This window comes from Solea senegalensis, linkage group LG5, assembly GCF_019176455.1.
Source record: "Solea senegalensis isolate Sse05_10M linkage group LG5, IFAPA_SoseM_1, whole genome shotgun sequence".
Classification (NCBI taxonomy): Eukaryota; Metazoa; Chordata; class Actinopteri; order Pleuronectiformes; family Soleidae; genus Solea; species Solea senegalensis.
Window position 1 is genome coordinate 11,890,428 of NC_058025.1, and position 15,409 is coordinate 11,905,836.

Sequence of the window (15,409 nt, forward strand, 5' to 3'; positions counted from 1 at the left end):
CTTTTTCTTTTTCTCCGTGTTCTACCGTGTCTGTCCTTGTCTTTGTCCTTCCTCTCAAACTCTCTCACACACACACACACACACACACACACACACACTGTGGAGTGTACAAATCCTCAGCAGTCTTGAGAGTAAAATCCCTGAATGTGCTCACCTCCCCGGGGACCCGGCCACTTTTCATATTCTGTTTGTTCCAATTTACTCCAAAATGATGTGTGTGCAGTCAGCCTAGCCTTGGGACTAGTTAAGTTGTGTTTTTTAAAATCATTTTGTATTCCAGTGCAAGATGGCAGCAGCATAGAGAAATAGTGCATTAAAGGGAAACAGGAACCAATGTTTTGATGATATGAAAACTGCCTTGAGCTTTCAATCTTTGCTTGATAACTGTATTTTAGGATGTTGATGACATTGTTGTCATACATTGGAAAGTAGGGCAGATAAGTGATGTGCGTGTGTGTGTGTGTGTGTGTGTGTCCAGGTGCCCTGTGGATGTGCATTGTACTGAACCCTCACTGTAAACCAGAGCAGAAGTCATCATGGCTGCGCCAGCTACGCAGATGGAACAGCGTGGACGTCTGCCCCTGGGAGGATGGTAACCACGGCAACGAGCTGCCCAACCTCACCCACTCACTGCCTCAGGGTGCCCATGGCAACCAAGGTCAGAGTTTGACACGTTTTGTATGTGTGTCAATAGCATATTTACTCTGTAATACCTTTTACGACTGTAAGACAAAGTGAGTTGTGCCACAGGTGAAGCCTCTACCTGAAGAGGTTCTTCTTTACTCTTTTGGTTACGATCAACACATTTGAGGTCATTTTTCCCTGTAGCACTTTCACCCGCAAGCTTTCTTTTTAAAAAAAAAAAAAAGAAGCATCCTGGCAGATTTTCTATGGTGCAGAAGCTACTTCAGGCTGCCAGTCTTTTAGGTGACAGTTGTATTCATTTTCAGTCATAATGGTACGGCTTGAAAATCAAAGTTTGTGCAAAGCAATAAAAATATCGCTCCCGAATTTGTCAACCCACAGAAAAATGTGTCACAGACAACCTTGCCAAGTTTTGAAGGACTTAAAAAAGGTCATGAAAGTGCAAATGAATCACTTTTTTACAGGTGAAACCCAGTGAATTTCTGTGCCTAGTAACATTATTTGCCAAATCTTCACACTTGAAATTATACAACAACAATAAAAAATCAGCATATTTACTGCAGGCATTCAGATGTTGCCTTTCTTAGTCCACGCTTAAGTCGCTGGTGCGAGCCTCCGTCATAAGTTTTCTTTCCCAGACTCCTCCCCCTTTTATAAACGCAATGGCGTCGCCTTTCTCTCTCTCTCTCCGCTGCTTAAAGTGCAGTGTAAGAGAAGTGAGAAAATTGCCTTTTCTGCACCTTCTTTGTGGGGGGGAGGAAAAAGGCATCTTAACAAACAGTTGTGTGTGGGATCAGGTGTAATTACTCACGAGCAAACGGTAAACCGCTGATAAAGCACGGCGAGGGTTTCACCGTGACATCATTACAACGTTTTCAAGCGGAGTGGTGCTTACCGTGTGCTCCTTTTACACACACCTGAAAAAAAACCTCTGGTCAGAACACTGTTCAGAGAGACCGTTTGTCGTCTTAAATGTATAATTCCCTCCTCCACAGTTGTCATTTCTAATCACATGTTCTCAGACACTATTAAGAATATTATAGAGTCACACACTAATGTGTTTTTCCTCAAGCGTTAAACTCTCCTCTCCTCTCCTCTTCTCTTCGCTTCTCCTCTGGTCTGTCGCAGAGATGCGTCCCCACCGGACTGTGTTCACACGAGCCATCGAGGCCTGTGACCTGCACTGGCAGGACCGGCACCTTCAGCACATAATCGCCAGTGACCTCTACGCCAACTACTGTTACCATGACAACCAGGAGGGTTCCCTCTTTGACTCCCGCGGCTGGCCCCTGTGGCATGGTACGTCTCGACTGTGTGTGTATAACTGATTCCAGATTCTGGCGAAGTGGGCTTTGGCTGAGAACGTACAATGTCCACTTTGTGAATCTTGTGATTTAAAACGTCGCCTCTTCCGCAGAACACGTCCCGACAGCCTGCGCCAGGGTCGACGCCCTGCGCTCACACGGTTACCCGAGGGAAGCCCTCCGACTGGCCATCGCTGTGGTGAACACGTTACGAAGGCAACAGCAGAGACAGCTCGAGCACTTCCGCCGGCACAAGAAAGGTTGAGATTATTTCTATCATTATTCTTCACCAGTTCTCGGATTATGCACACGCACAAAAAAAAACAAACCCATACACGTCTAGTATATTGATGCTCACAGTTAATCATTTCAGACTTTCTTTGTCTTTTGTCCCTCAGAGGTGCTCCAGAAAGGCCACACCTCCATAACCAACATGGAGGGCTGGGTGGGACACCCCCTCGATCCTATTGGTACCCTGTTCAGCACGCTGACTGAGTCAGGACGATCAGGAGAAGAGGGCTCGAACACCTGCTTAGACCTCTCAGGTACATTCAACTCACACCTGTACTTCAGGCTGCACGGAGAGAGCGCTGTATGCTGTGTTTTTCTGAGCAGTAGAATTCACTTCGTTTCGTGGGCACATGCTTTTCAGCCGCTCTCCATCCTGCTTGCGTCCCTGTGTGCACGCTTTACTAGCGCAGCGTTGCTGTTGCCATGACAATGAATAACTTCCTGTGTCCAGCATGGGAATGTGTGCTGAGGAGAGACACCGAGAGGGTCGTGGAGAGCCGATGGGCTTAATCAGCACTGTGTGAACTCATTTGAACGTGGCTTGAAAGTTTGTTTACGTGGAAGTCGCTCAGCACAGCTTTGACTCACACATGTATTTACATGCAGCTTAGGTTTCATGGCAGCATGTGAAGTAAATTTAGAAAGATCATATTGCCTCGATATATAAATATATATATCAAATACAGTGTGTACATACTGTACACAGTGTGGTGAAATAACTACTGCTCTGTCCCTGAATGCCTCCTCTGCTCCCAGAAATAGCCCTCTCTGAGGCAGAGAAGTGAACTGAGCAATGCTCCTGAGGCACTGATCTTTATTTCAGATTGTTGTTGGATTCAGACCTCGACCATGACGCGGTGGTTTTTAACAGGAGACCTTTTTTCTTTTCCTTCCTTCTCTTCCCCTTCCTCCACAGACTGCTCCAGCGTCGTAAGCCGAGCGGACCTCCAGCGGTTGCCTGTGCAGCGATTGCTCGGCGACGGCGAATCGTACGTGGCGCTCGCGGTGGAGACAGCTTTGATAGGTCTGGGCCAGCAGCGCGTGATGCCCGATGGGCTTTATGCTCAAGAGAAGGTCTGTCGCAACGAGGAGCAGCTACTAGCCAAGCTGCAAGAAGTGGAATTGGACGAGTCCTTGGTCAAAATCTTCCGTAAACAGGCTGTCTTTCTGCTCGAGGGTGAGGAAATTGAAGAGATTTCAATGACTGCTGTCCCTGTTAATTCACTACATCTCCCAGTCTCCACCCAAAGGCACAGACACAAGCCCAACACTGGATAAAAAACACATTGGACTTTGTCTCACTATTTATTATCCTTTCATTTTGTGGTGCAAACAGAGGCTGAGCTGCTCTGGGCCAGACCAAAATGAGCTCTTTACACAGCAACACCGGGGGAATTGTGTCAGCACACACATGCATTTACAGGAGCGGGGCCGGAGCAGAGTGGGGCTTGGTTTGTGGAAATGGTAGACGGAGGAGGAGGTGGAGGGAGGGAGGTGTCGGATCATGGAGGGCCTGGCCCAGTCAATCTCCATTCCAGTCCCCACCCAAACCCCAGCCCTGCCTCGGCCCCGGCACGACCACCCACCTCTGGCTCCGTTGCTAATAGAACAGCAGGCTCTGAGGCCTCCACAGGCCCCAGGAGGCTGCAGCCGCACCACTGTGTGATGTGGTCTGTGGCTTGGGAGTTTGTCGGGGTTTAAAATAACCCACCAGAGACAAGGGGGGGGGGAGTGCAGGAAGAGAGCAAGCGCGAGGCCAAGTCTGCACACACACGACCATATGGTTTTTTGACGTCACGGTTTGTTTTAATGCTGCATGGTTTTGCCTCTTCCTGGCTGCAACGGAACAGACCAGTCGTGCTCACTCGGAGCACAGGGGGGGGAGGGGGGAGAACCACAGCTCACAATATGGCAAAATGAACATTTCAGAAGCAGAAATTCATTGGATTGATGGCACAAATTGTTGCTGTGTTGGTGAATTTTTTTTTCAATTCTTCAATCTCCATTTTTTGTCCGTCACTAAAACACCCCTTTTTTTTGTGTGCATTTCTCAAACAGCTGGTCCGTACTCTGGCCTCGGAGAGATTGTCCACAGAGAGAGTGTCCCCATGCACACCTTCGCCCGTTATCTCTTCAGCTCTCTCCTACCTCATGACGCTGAACTTGCGTACAAAATTGCACTGAGAGCCATGCGGTAGGTCTCTTGATATTATACGTGTGTTGCTTGTGTGTTGCTGTAACCATGTCAAACCCCCCCCATAGATCAAATTGCACGAGTCTGATATTTGGATGAAGGAAGTTTGCGTTAATGGAGCCTATTAAAAGCCACTAACCTCCTGAGAGTGCAGGACCATGTTTAGATTGGTCCGGATTCCCAACTCGAACGAAAGCTTGTAAAACCTGTTGGATATCTTAACACCTCTTACTAAATCTGATCCCAGATCTCCCCACATTTCCCTAAAGCTCCAATGTCGGTTTCAGTCATCTGTCTACGGCACATGAAAGAGCCGACCCATGTTAAAAGCCTCTCAGGTTTTTCCCCCCTTTCCTTAAGTGTGTTTACCTTTTAGTGCGTGTAAAAGACCTGACGAGTTATAAAAAAAACATCTGCCGAGATACAGTTTTTACCGTGACGTAGGTGAAGGTGGCTCGGATCTGTCGCCTGCGTCTTCCCAACTGTCAGTATCTGATATCACGTTGAAATTGGTGTGGCAGGACAGACACTCCTGTTGTTGCCATGGCGACAAAGTTTACAGATGACCAGAAAGCCCCGGGGGAAGGGATGTTTCCGACACACGGAACAAGCAGCTGACCAATCAGAGCAGAGCAGCCTGGATGTTTTATTGTTTTGGGAGCAGGGTCAAGAAGTGAAAGAGAATTAAAGAAAAAAAATATTATGGTGTGTAAACTATTCCAATAGATTCCCCTACCCTCAACATTAATATTATGAATCTATAAGTTGCCAAAATATGGGCCCTTCAAGCTTCTGTGTGTGTTAATCTGTGTACGTGTGTGTGTGTATGTGTGTGTTAATCTGTGTACATGTGTATGTGTGTGTTTAACGGTGTGCGCTACTGTGTTTTGATGTTGAGACTAGTGGGAGCTTGATCAGTGAATATTAATTACATTAATGAGAGTGTAATTAGTGTGGCTGTAATGAGGAGAACGCACACACACACACACACACACACACACACATGCAGGGCCAACAGGGAGAGGGCAGTGTGGGAAGATGTTTGTTGTGTTTCTGCAAAGCTGGGCCTCTTCAAATCCATCGCAGTAAAACTGGTAAATGATTAGTGAATGAACGAGAAGGGAGGTTTTTATCCTTCTTCTTCTCCTCCTCCTCCTCTTCAACCACACTAGGACAAGCAAAGAACAAAAGCAAACAACAAACACATGGCTCCCACTCTCTCTGCACTCTCTGCAGTTAAGGAGTCGAGTGAGGAATCGGGAACTGAAATAACACGCTCACAAAACCAAAACAACACGTCGGACCTTCTCATTTAAGGGCCATGCGGTTCCAAGGTTGCACATTTTCGCTGCTGTGTTTCCCCGAGCCGGTTTTCCCAGAGTCAACCACTCCCCACCATCCCTTGCTCCGTCCCCTATTTCCTCCCCTTGCTTCCTCCATCCTCACTCCTGTGGTGTGAAACCAGCGATTTAGAATAATATGGCCACTTATGGGCGCTCCTGGGAACCAGGGGTGTCTACTCAGCACATAATGAATGTGTGTAATGTAGCATAGTGTAATATGATAGCATATACCTCCCTGCTCCCACGGGATGGCGGACAGTTAAATATAGAGGAGGAGGTAAAGGAACCAGTGCTATTTTAATGGACCCATTATAAGACGATCATTGATACAAGAAGAGAGAGAAAGTCTAACTCACCCTCTCATTTACACACTTTTTCACGTTCCACTTGCCGTCTCTATTTGTCTTCTCTTCTCAAAAACGGGCCTTTTTTTAATGAGTCAGAGTGCCTTCATACACACATATACTGTATATCCAGTGGAGTATTTTAACACACACACACACACGCGCATGCACATGGATGGGGGTTCAGTAAAGTGTGTGAGAATAGCATGTGCAGCGGCCAAAAACAAAAAAAACAAGGAGTCTGCTGACTGGTTCATGGCTGTCGCCTCTCCAGAGATCGTCCTTATCCCGGCTGCGTGGACGCCAAAGAGACAAATCCTAGCCGTTCTGGTATTGTATGAGATTTCCATATGAGATTCAAGTCTTCCGATGCTAATGAATCTATATCCTCGCCATCATCCACAACCCGCCGATCCTCTGCATAATCCATAATCTGTAAAATATACATATATATATACATAGAGTGCTGTGTATCATACAACAGACTGAGGCTATTCTAGAACAGCGATGCCAGTGAAACTCACAGGAAGCCAACATCCTTTTGTCTTTCAGTTCACTCTGACTGAAACTTTTTCTTTTCTTGTATGTGTTCCCTAATTTGCACATTATTACGTTGTGATCTATTGAATATGAGATATCATTGTGGTAATTATGGAAAGCAGGAAGTCTAAACACATAATGTACACATAAAGCATTTTCATTTGGTTCATTCAGAATTCAAACCCTAAACATTACAAGAGTAAACATAGCAAAACCAGCCTAGAAGTATATATGTATATTTATATATGTATATATATATATATATATATAAAAATCTATAGCTGCATTACTACTGGCAACAAAATCTCTGTAAAGTAGAACTCATGAAAGTATTCTTCGATAGTTATTATTATTATTGACGTATGGCATGTGAACAGAGATCACACTGCTGTGAAAGCGACAATAGCTTTTGTTATCGTAAAAGAACTTGTTAAAGACATTAATATTTTGAACGAGGAAACAACAAACACGTGTTATTTCAACAATCCTTGACGCTTAAGATCCACAGACTGAAATTCTAAGGTCGTGTGCAGTATGACTTGACCCCTGTCACCAGGTATCGCGGCGGTTTCCGGCCTGAGTGGCTTGGTTTGTGTATAGAGTGGAGGTCTTCCAGCGGATGTGTCACAGAGCTGACGGATGTGTGCTCCATAGATTATGAAAAGTGAAAGGTGTTTATCGTCTCAGGGGGAGAGGAGTGTGAGCCTGGGGAGTCAGTAGTCATGGTGATGCTGACCAGAAACCCAAAGCCCTGGGATTTGGGTAAAACCTGGCGGGGCTGCTTTTTATCAACGTCTCACTCCTTCCTCTGTTCCTTCTTCATCTTCATCTTCTTCTCCTTCTTCTTCTTCTTCTTCTTCTTCTTCTTTCACCTGCCACACAGTTTGCTGTGTACATGTGTCAATGGATCAAGATAAAATTCATCCAAGAAGAATACAGCAACCCATTTGTTGTTGTTTTTATAGTTTCCTGATTTGTTGTGTGTGTGTGTTATCCGTCTTCATGGTCCTTTGTGGACTCCCTTCACGCCAGTGTCTCTGAATCACACTTTGGATGCAACTACAGCTCCCTATTGAAATCCCGAATTACACACACACACACACACACACACAACGCTAAAATTCTTACATTCTGCTCTCATCTCGACACACCTTTTATTCATTCAACCATCAATTCTCAAAACACAACAGCATGTTAAGCACCGTCTTCTTCTTGGTGACCGACCTTGTTTTTGTGTATTGCAGCTGCAATACTGTAACTAACGATTATTTTCATAATCGATTAATCTGTTGATTATTTTCTCGATTAATATATGTTGATCGGTGTTCGTCCAACCTGGAAATGATGATGTTCTCAAATGTTTTGTCCACTTTTAATGATTTCCTTGTTATGTGGAGCAAAGAAATTAAGAAAACATTCACATTTAAGAAGCTCAAACAATTGGAAATCTTGTTTTAATCATGAAAAAAGCTTCAAACCTATGAATCGATTATCGAAATAGTTGTTGGTTAATTTAATTTTTGTTATTTTTGTTATTGTGTTGTTTCAGCTCTACTCCAGACAGCCAGGTCACATGCAAGGTTACAGTAGCTCAGGTCAACAAGCATGTTGTGTGGATGAACACCTCAGACTTAGGCGCTGAAGTTCTGCCGTAGATGTGACGCGGTGCGACAGCGCACACAGGACACGGTTGACACCTGACCCCCCATACATCACTGATGTACATTTATATCCAGCCATGGCAGTGCCGCGAAGAAATATGAGTTTAATTTCACATTTTTAAGCACACTTGACTTTGAATGAAGTGTCTGTGTAGTGTTGTTTTTGCAGAGAAGACGATGGTGTTTATAACCAGTTTGCATCATTCAGCAGCAGTTTACAAGATGCTCGACGAGAACATGCCTGTAGTGGGGTACACTCTACTCTACTAGGTTTTTTCCCTTCATTTCATGTTTTTCCTGAAACAATGGCCCAGTATGGATTTTCCTCCCCACATTTTTAGCTTATTTTTCAGCAGGCCAGGCCTCTCAAGCTCCCATCCAGTGGAGGCCTCTGGCTCTCTGGTGAAACCCAAACAAAGACAGGAATGTTGATGAGGCCTCCATCTTTACCCAGGGCCCTTTTTTGTGCTTTGCTACACCCCAGGAATCTTCCAGAAGGCCCCAGTGTTGTGGAAGCTTTTAGCAGCTCCTTAGATGTGTGCGGCTGTTGCCAGGGCGTTTTTACACCATGTGTGAGTTTTCACATTTGCACACTTCTCGACTGGTTTTGTTTTCCATCACGCTCTCTCTCTCTCTCACACTCGGTGACGAGCATGACTTAAAACCCGGTGAAGACGAGGTCGTGTCTGTGCTTGCCTTCACTCAGGTGGCAACAGTATCACATGCACTTCTGCGCTGAAATTGAAACTGGCATTTAGCATCACATTGCTTTTACCGGACTGCTTTGATGTGTTTTCAAAAGGGCAGGTGTGTGTGTGTGTGTGTGTGCGCGCATGTGCACACTGACTCTTTTCATTCATGTGTGTTGGTATTTGTTTGATGTGTGTCCAGCCTTGCAGGGCTGGAGGGTGAATTCCCTAATTTCCCCGCGGACTCAATTAGCTTTGTGATTGGCTGAGAGAAGGCCAGGTTGTGCCGTATCTTCTGAAGGAGAGAAGACCTTTGAAAAGTGAGGTGGTAGCGGAGGGAGGAGAAGTGAAGCAGAATAGGAGATGAGCCGGCCACAGTGGTGGTAATGGTGGTGATGCTCGTGGTGCCGGTGAAGCTTCTGCCCTGTCAAGAATTATCATAATGAGAGAAAGGAAACTAGTGGAGCTCCTTCATCCTCCAGCAGGTGTTGCACAGCTCCGAGTTCATCATGACCAATTAGACCGAAGAAAATACTAATTATACCTTGGTTTCTAGGTGATTAAATACTAGGTTGCAAATAAATTGCAGGGATAGGCTAACTGTAATCCTCCTGTGATCACCAAAGTCATTTTGAAGTCACTTTTTAGACCGTCATAATGAAGACTTGTTCTCTCTGTACAGGATTTCTGTCTGTCTGCTTGTTACTGAAAGAAGAAAGAAAAGATCTCACTGTGATGTTACTGATTTATGGACCTCTGGTGTCTCGGATTATTATTTCGACTTCTAATGCCATCATAATCCTTTTTGTACTCTCCTTATTAGTATTTTTGAAGTTTTCTGATTCATAGTAGTGTTCCTTGGAGCTCATTCCCTGCGTCTCTTTGTCCATTAGGTTGCCGGTGTTGGAGTCGACAGCCTCGTCTGGTGACCTGTCGCGACCTCACCACATTGTTTCGGTGGTTCCCAATCGCTACCCGCGCTGGTTCACCCTAAGCCACATAGAGTCTCAGCAGTGTGAGCTGGCCTCCACCATGCTCACCGCTGCCAAAGGTGCATAAACCCTCACAAGAAATAGTATTAACCCAAGCACGTTTTGTCCCATTCTAACACGCGCACACATGCGTTTGTGGTGTGTTTCTTTTAGGCGATAGTCGCAGGCTGGAAACAGTCCTGGAGTCCATCCAGAAAAACATTCACTCCTCGTCTCACATCTTCAAACTTGCACAGGACGCATTCAAGATTGCCACGCTGATGGACAGCCTGCCCGACATCACGCTTCTCAAAGTCTCTCTGGAGCTGGGACTGCAGGTACATAACTGCTCACATACTGTACATTATTATGGCACTTTTCCACTACACCAGGGGTCTGCAACCTGTGGCCCCTCTGCAGTGGCTCCTTGCAGCTTTGAATACAACTCTTATTTAGAGATCAAGGTGATAAATAAGTGTATTAATATGTCATCCAATATCTACGTCAAAGCTGGCGTTTGAAATATGGGAAGCCAGGATCCACATACTGCAATATTGCTTTATATAAGTGGGTTACTTTTAATTTCATTCATTTTCCATGTATATAGTAATATTATCTTAACTTTATGGGTCAAATGGTTTTTGCAGCTCCAGATTAATTTTATTTGGGTGCACAAAAATGGCTCTTTTCATTCTAACGGTTGCACTACACAGTTCTTGCATGACTCGGCATAACTCTCCTCACCGTGAGCAGTGTCTTCGTGGCATAAGCTGCAGGAAGACAGGAAGACACAAACTAGTGACGAGTGCAAAGCAGTGGTTTTCAGTGCAACTAAAAAGATCAGTTCAGTACTTCCTGCACGGCCGGAGCACAGACTCCGCCTGACACAGTCACTGAACTAAGATTCGGCTGAACGGGTTGTGATTTGGCTCTCGCTCGCTGCCTTTCAGCAGTGCTGTCACTAAATACACCAGATTCCCCTTTTAATCACTGAGATTTGACAAATTCCCTCGCTAAATGTTGGAGATTAACTCGTGTTTTCAGGATTGTTAAGTCTTTTTAACTGATCTGCAGTTCGGCATTGTTCGGTTTGATTCTTGTGTCAGATGTCGTCCTCACTAGAGCAGGTATACCAGGTACTATCGCTAATGGAAAAGCAAAAAAAAAGACAACTCTCGAGCAGAGCCAAGCCATGCGTGCTACAGATGTATAGTGGCTTTTGTGCATTTGTATCTCAGCTTTCACTAGATTCACCCAGATTACAGTTTTAAAGTGTGAAGACTGAAGACAAATGCCCTTTTCTTCTACATTCACTCTGTGTGATATTCATATTTGACTCACTGTCTCTTTGAAACAACTCTAAAAAGAATCCTTTGAGGATATTAAGATTAAGTGATGTACAACCTGTGTTTGTGAAACCTAAAATCCTAAAAAAAATTTCCCCAGAATACTAGGAACTAGACTTCCTTTAAAAAGGGCTCCGTATTACATGGCCATTACACGGCCATGCAGAACAAGGACCAGAACTCAGAGATCAAACTCTGAGTCGCTTTTCTTTCTAATATCCAGACCAGTCTTAAGACCTGTCTTCACACAATATTTATGTGCGAAGGATACAAAGATCTATTTATTCTTCAATGCCCCTGAGGGTTCAAATTGGATACAATGGATAGTGAGACAGTTATTAATTGTATTGTATTGAAATCTTTTCTTTTTTCCTCCATCTGCTTCACTCTTTCCTTATCCCTCAGGTAATGAGAATAACGCTGTCCACGTTAAACTGGAGGAGAAGAGAGATGGTGCGCTGGTTAGTCACATGTGCCACCGAAGTTGGTTAGTGACCGTGACTCCTAAACTCCCCTCTTGTTCTTTTTTAACTCTCCTGTTTTGTAGCATTTCTAAATCATTTTATCATGTTTTTTTCCTGCAGGTGTGTACGCGCTGGACAGCATCATGCAGAGCTGGTTCACCCTCTTCACCCCCACAGAAGCCACCAGTATTGTGGCCACCACGGTCATGTCCAACAGCACTATCGTCCGCCTCCACCTGGACTGCCACCAGCAGGAGAACCTGGCTTCCTCCGCCCGCACCCTGGCCCTCCAGTGCGCCATGAAGGACCCCCAGAACTGCGCCCTCTCCGCTCTTACACTCTGTGAAAAGGACCACATTGCCTTTGAGACAGCTTATCAGATTGTACTGGATGCAGCGGCAACCGGGATGAGCTACACTCAGCTGTTCACTATAGCACGCTACATGGAACACCGCGGCTACCCCATGCGGGCGTATAAGTTGGCCACGTTAGCCATGGCTCATCTGAACCTAAGTTACAACCAGGACACACACCCGGCCATCAACGACGTGTTGTGGGCCTGCGCCCTCAGCCACTCGTTGGGGAAAAACGAGCTGGCTGCCGTCATCCCCCTGGTGGTCAAGAGTGTGAAGTGCGCCACCGTGCTCTCGGACATTTTGCGGCGGTGCACGCTGACCACGCCGGGCATGGTGTCCGCACTTCACAGCCGCAGGAACTCTGGGAAACTGATGTCCCTGGACAAGGCCCCACTCAGGCAACTGCTAGACGCAACCATCGGGGCCTACATTAACACCACGCACTCACGTCTCACACACATTAGTCCGCGCCACTACAGCGAATTCATCGAGTTCCTGGGGAAAGCCCGGGAGACTTTCATGATGGCTCATGATGGACACATTCAGTTCACCCAGTTCATAGACAACCTGAAACAGATCTACAAGGGCAAAAAGAAACTAATGATGCTTGTGAGGGAGAGGTTCGGCTGAGGGTGAGGCTGGGGGGTCAACAAAAGCCCCCCCTCCTGACTCTAGTACTTTTCTATTAACTTGAGTCTGCCTTTTTGAACTTCTTTTGGACTTCTAAAAACAGACAAATGAAAAACGAGGGACGCGATTTGTAGAATGAAGCAAAAAGAGAAAGGAAAAGATGACAAAAAATCAACAGAGCCACACGTGGTATTATTGTTCTTGCTGTTGTTATTGTTATAAACATTATTACTATTATTATTATTATTATTATTATTGATAACATTATTACTACTACATGTACATACGTGTTTTTATTTTTCAGAAGAGAGGAAATTTGTCATGTTGTGAATGTTGTGTGTATTTCTCTACATCATGTGTGCGAGAGGAAAAATGAAAAGTGAAATGGCTTTTTTTTTATTTTTTATTTGAAGCATCTTTATTTTCTCCCTTTTATCAGTGTATGAAGAGGTATATGTTGTCAAGTGGCAGAAGCCCTTCTACGATAGCGCTCATGTACAAGCAAATATAGAAGAAGAAGAAAAAAACAGCCCGGCAATCCTCAAAGAGAAACTAAGGCTTTAAACCACACAGAGCACCTCCCTCTGTCTACGCCCTCACCGCTGGGTGCTGGGCAGCACTGCACAGCTCAGCTCGGCTCAGCTCGGCATGGCACAGCTTGGTTTAGCACTGACAGAAAGCTGCCATCAGCATTTCTCCAGACACAGCAGTAGTAGCAGTAGCAGCAGCAGCAGCATTGGGCACATGGGAAGCTATTGGTGTTCTCTGGGTCCCAGGCATTAGTTTCATGACGACACAATAATGCTCTGAGCTAACTTGGTGTTGCTCTGGTCGTAGTCTGTCTCACACACCCTTTCTTACGAGTGCCTGTCGAACACAGCGAGCAGGCGCTACACGTACAAACAAAGGCTACATCCAAACTACTGTGCTTTCATTTGAGAAAAAAAAAGCATTTTCAGATATTAAAAATCTGCATCCAGACTCAAAAAACACCTGAAAATGATTATGTACTGGTGTAAACAGGACGTTGACTCTCTGCTCTGCTGTTACTTAGTTTGGTCAAATATAAACATAGAGGAACAACCGTAGGCTGCGTAATTAAATGGCCGTAGTCTTCCAGTTTCCAAGTCAAGTTGATCGGCTTTTGCCACCAGAATTTCACCTGCAACCAGACACTCACATAAGCCATGCTTTATCGTCCATCAGCCTCTAATGTGGAACATCATTTATTTACCAAATTGACATCATGTGCTGTTGAAGAAGACCTGCAACTAGTGACTGAGACATCCACTCCTCAGGACAACGTTTACCGACATTAGAAGTCAAGTAAGAAGTGCGCTCGTTTTCCCATAGACTTCGGTTCAAATGGAGTTCTTTCTTTTTGCAACCAGCCAAGTCGCCCCCTAGTGGCTAACTGCTACTTCTGCGCTTTATCTTTTTAAATGAGAAGGCTACGTCCATTTTCGCATACGGTCTATAGAAACAACAGGTGAAGAGGAAAACTGGGATTTTCACTCCCAAGTTGTTGCTGGTAATGACCAATCGGGTGCGTCTGTGCTTCTGTTTTCAAACCAAAATTAAGATATGATCCATTTTCAGTACTCTTAATCAGGGGAATCACCCCCCCCCCCTTTTTTTTAACTGAAAACTAAGTAATGTGGATGTAGCCAAAGATAACAAGTATTATTGTCACATTAATGTAATGCAGTATAGCTGTTACTTCCCAACAGCCCCAAATGAGGCTAAAGTTAAACATAAATATATATATATACATACATACATACACATATACATATACACATACACACACACACTGTAGCTGAGTTTTCTCGTTGAAGCAGAGGGAGACGACTACCTCATGACACGGTACTGAACCAGCTCCCGATTCTTTTCTTTTTTTCCCGCTATCGTGATATTTATCATCTCAGATAGCCCGACAGTGTTAATTAAACAAGAGATTCACACAAGTGACACCAAGGTTATGGGGGAGTCGGATTCCCGCTCAGTGTTTTTTTTTTTTTCTCTGCTGTACATCATCACTGCCCTGGCATTGGTACTTAAACCCCGCCCCCTTTTCAAGAGACAAATTGGCACTCGGAAGACATGTCTTGTATGTCGGTCCCCCTCTCATCTGCGGCCACCATTGTATGGTCAATTCTCAGACTTGGCCAGTGTCTTTTTTTTTACGCTATGTGCATGTGAATCATAGAAAATTAGACTCTCTGCTGTTATAGTTCATTGTGTGGAACCTTCAGTAATTGTCAAACCGGAACGTTCTCAGGGATTTCTCTACACAGGATTTAAAAAAAAAAAAAACTAACAAAAAAAAACCAAGGCGGAACAAATGAATGACTGACTAGAGGAAAAAAAAAAGAAAGACAAACACATGACACAACGTGAGCGAGCATTTATTGTACTCTGTATATATGCCATAGTATATGTCTGAATATGGAGGATCTGAAAGTATATGTTAACTAATTTATACAGAGTATTCTATGTAATGTGAAATACTTGAAGCCGCTGTAGTTTGCTCTCTCTCTCTCTCTCTCTCCTTTCTGTCTTTTGTCTTGTTTTCTTTTTTTTTCTACATTTTGTTGGTTGAAAAACAGAACATATCAGAAGGACTAGACT

General features: G+C 44.7%; 1 protein-coding gene across 1 annotated transcript in view; it reads left to right on the top strand.

The window, feature by feature from the left end:
• LOC122769636 (zinc finger SWIM domain-containing protein 6-like) overlaps positions 1–14,419 on the top strand; it is a 45,813-nt gene extending 31,394 nt beyond the window's left edge. Inside the window, exons 5-14 of the mRNA XM_044026333.1 lie at positions 479–658; positions 1,774–1,944; positions 2,063–2,209; positions 2,348–2,494; positions 3,157–3,417; positions 4,299–4,434; positions 9,905–10,062; positions 10,157–10,320; positions 11,734–11,815; positions 11,913–14,419. Coding sequence (XP_043882268.1) covers positions 479–658; positions 1,774–1,944; positions 2,063–2,209; positions 2,348–2,494; positions 3,157–3,417; positions 4,299–4,434; positions 9,905–10,062; positions 10,157–10,320; positions 11,734–11,815; positions 11,913–12,778 — 2,312 coding nt within the window. The 3' untranslated portion in view covers positions 12,779–14,419. The remainder of the gene's footprint in view (positions 1–478; positions 659–1,773; positions 1,945–2,062; positions 2,210–2,347; positions 2,495–3,156; positions 3,418–4,298; positions 4,435–9,904; positions 10,063–10,156; positions 10,321–11,733; positions 11,816–11,912) is intronic.
• The last annotated feature ends 990 nt before the right edge of the window (positions 14,420–15,409 follow it).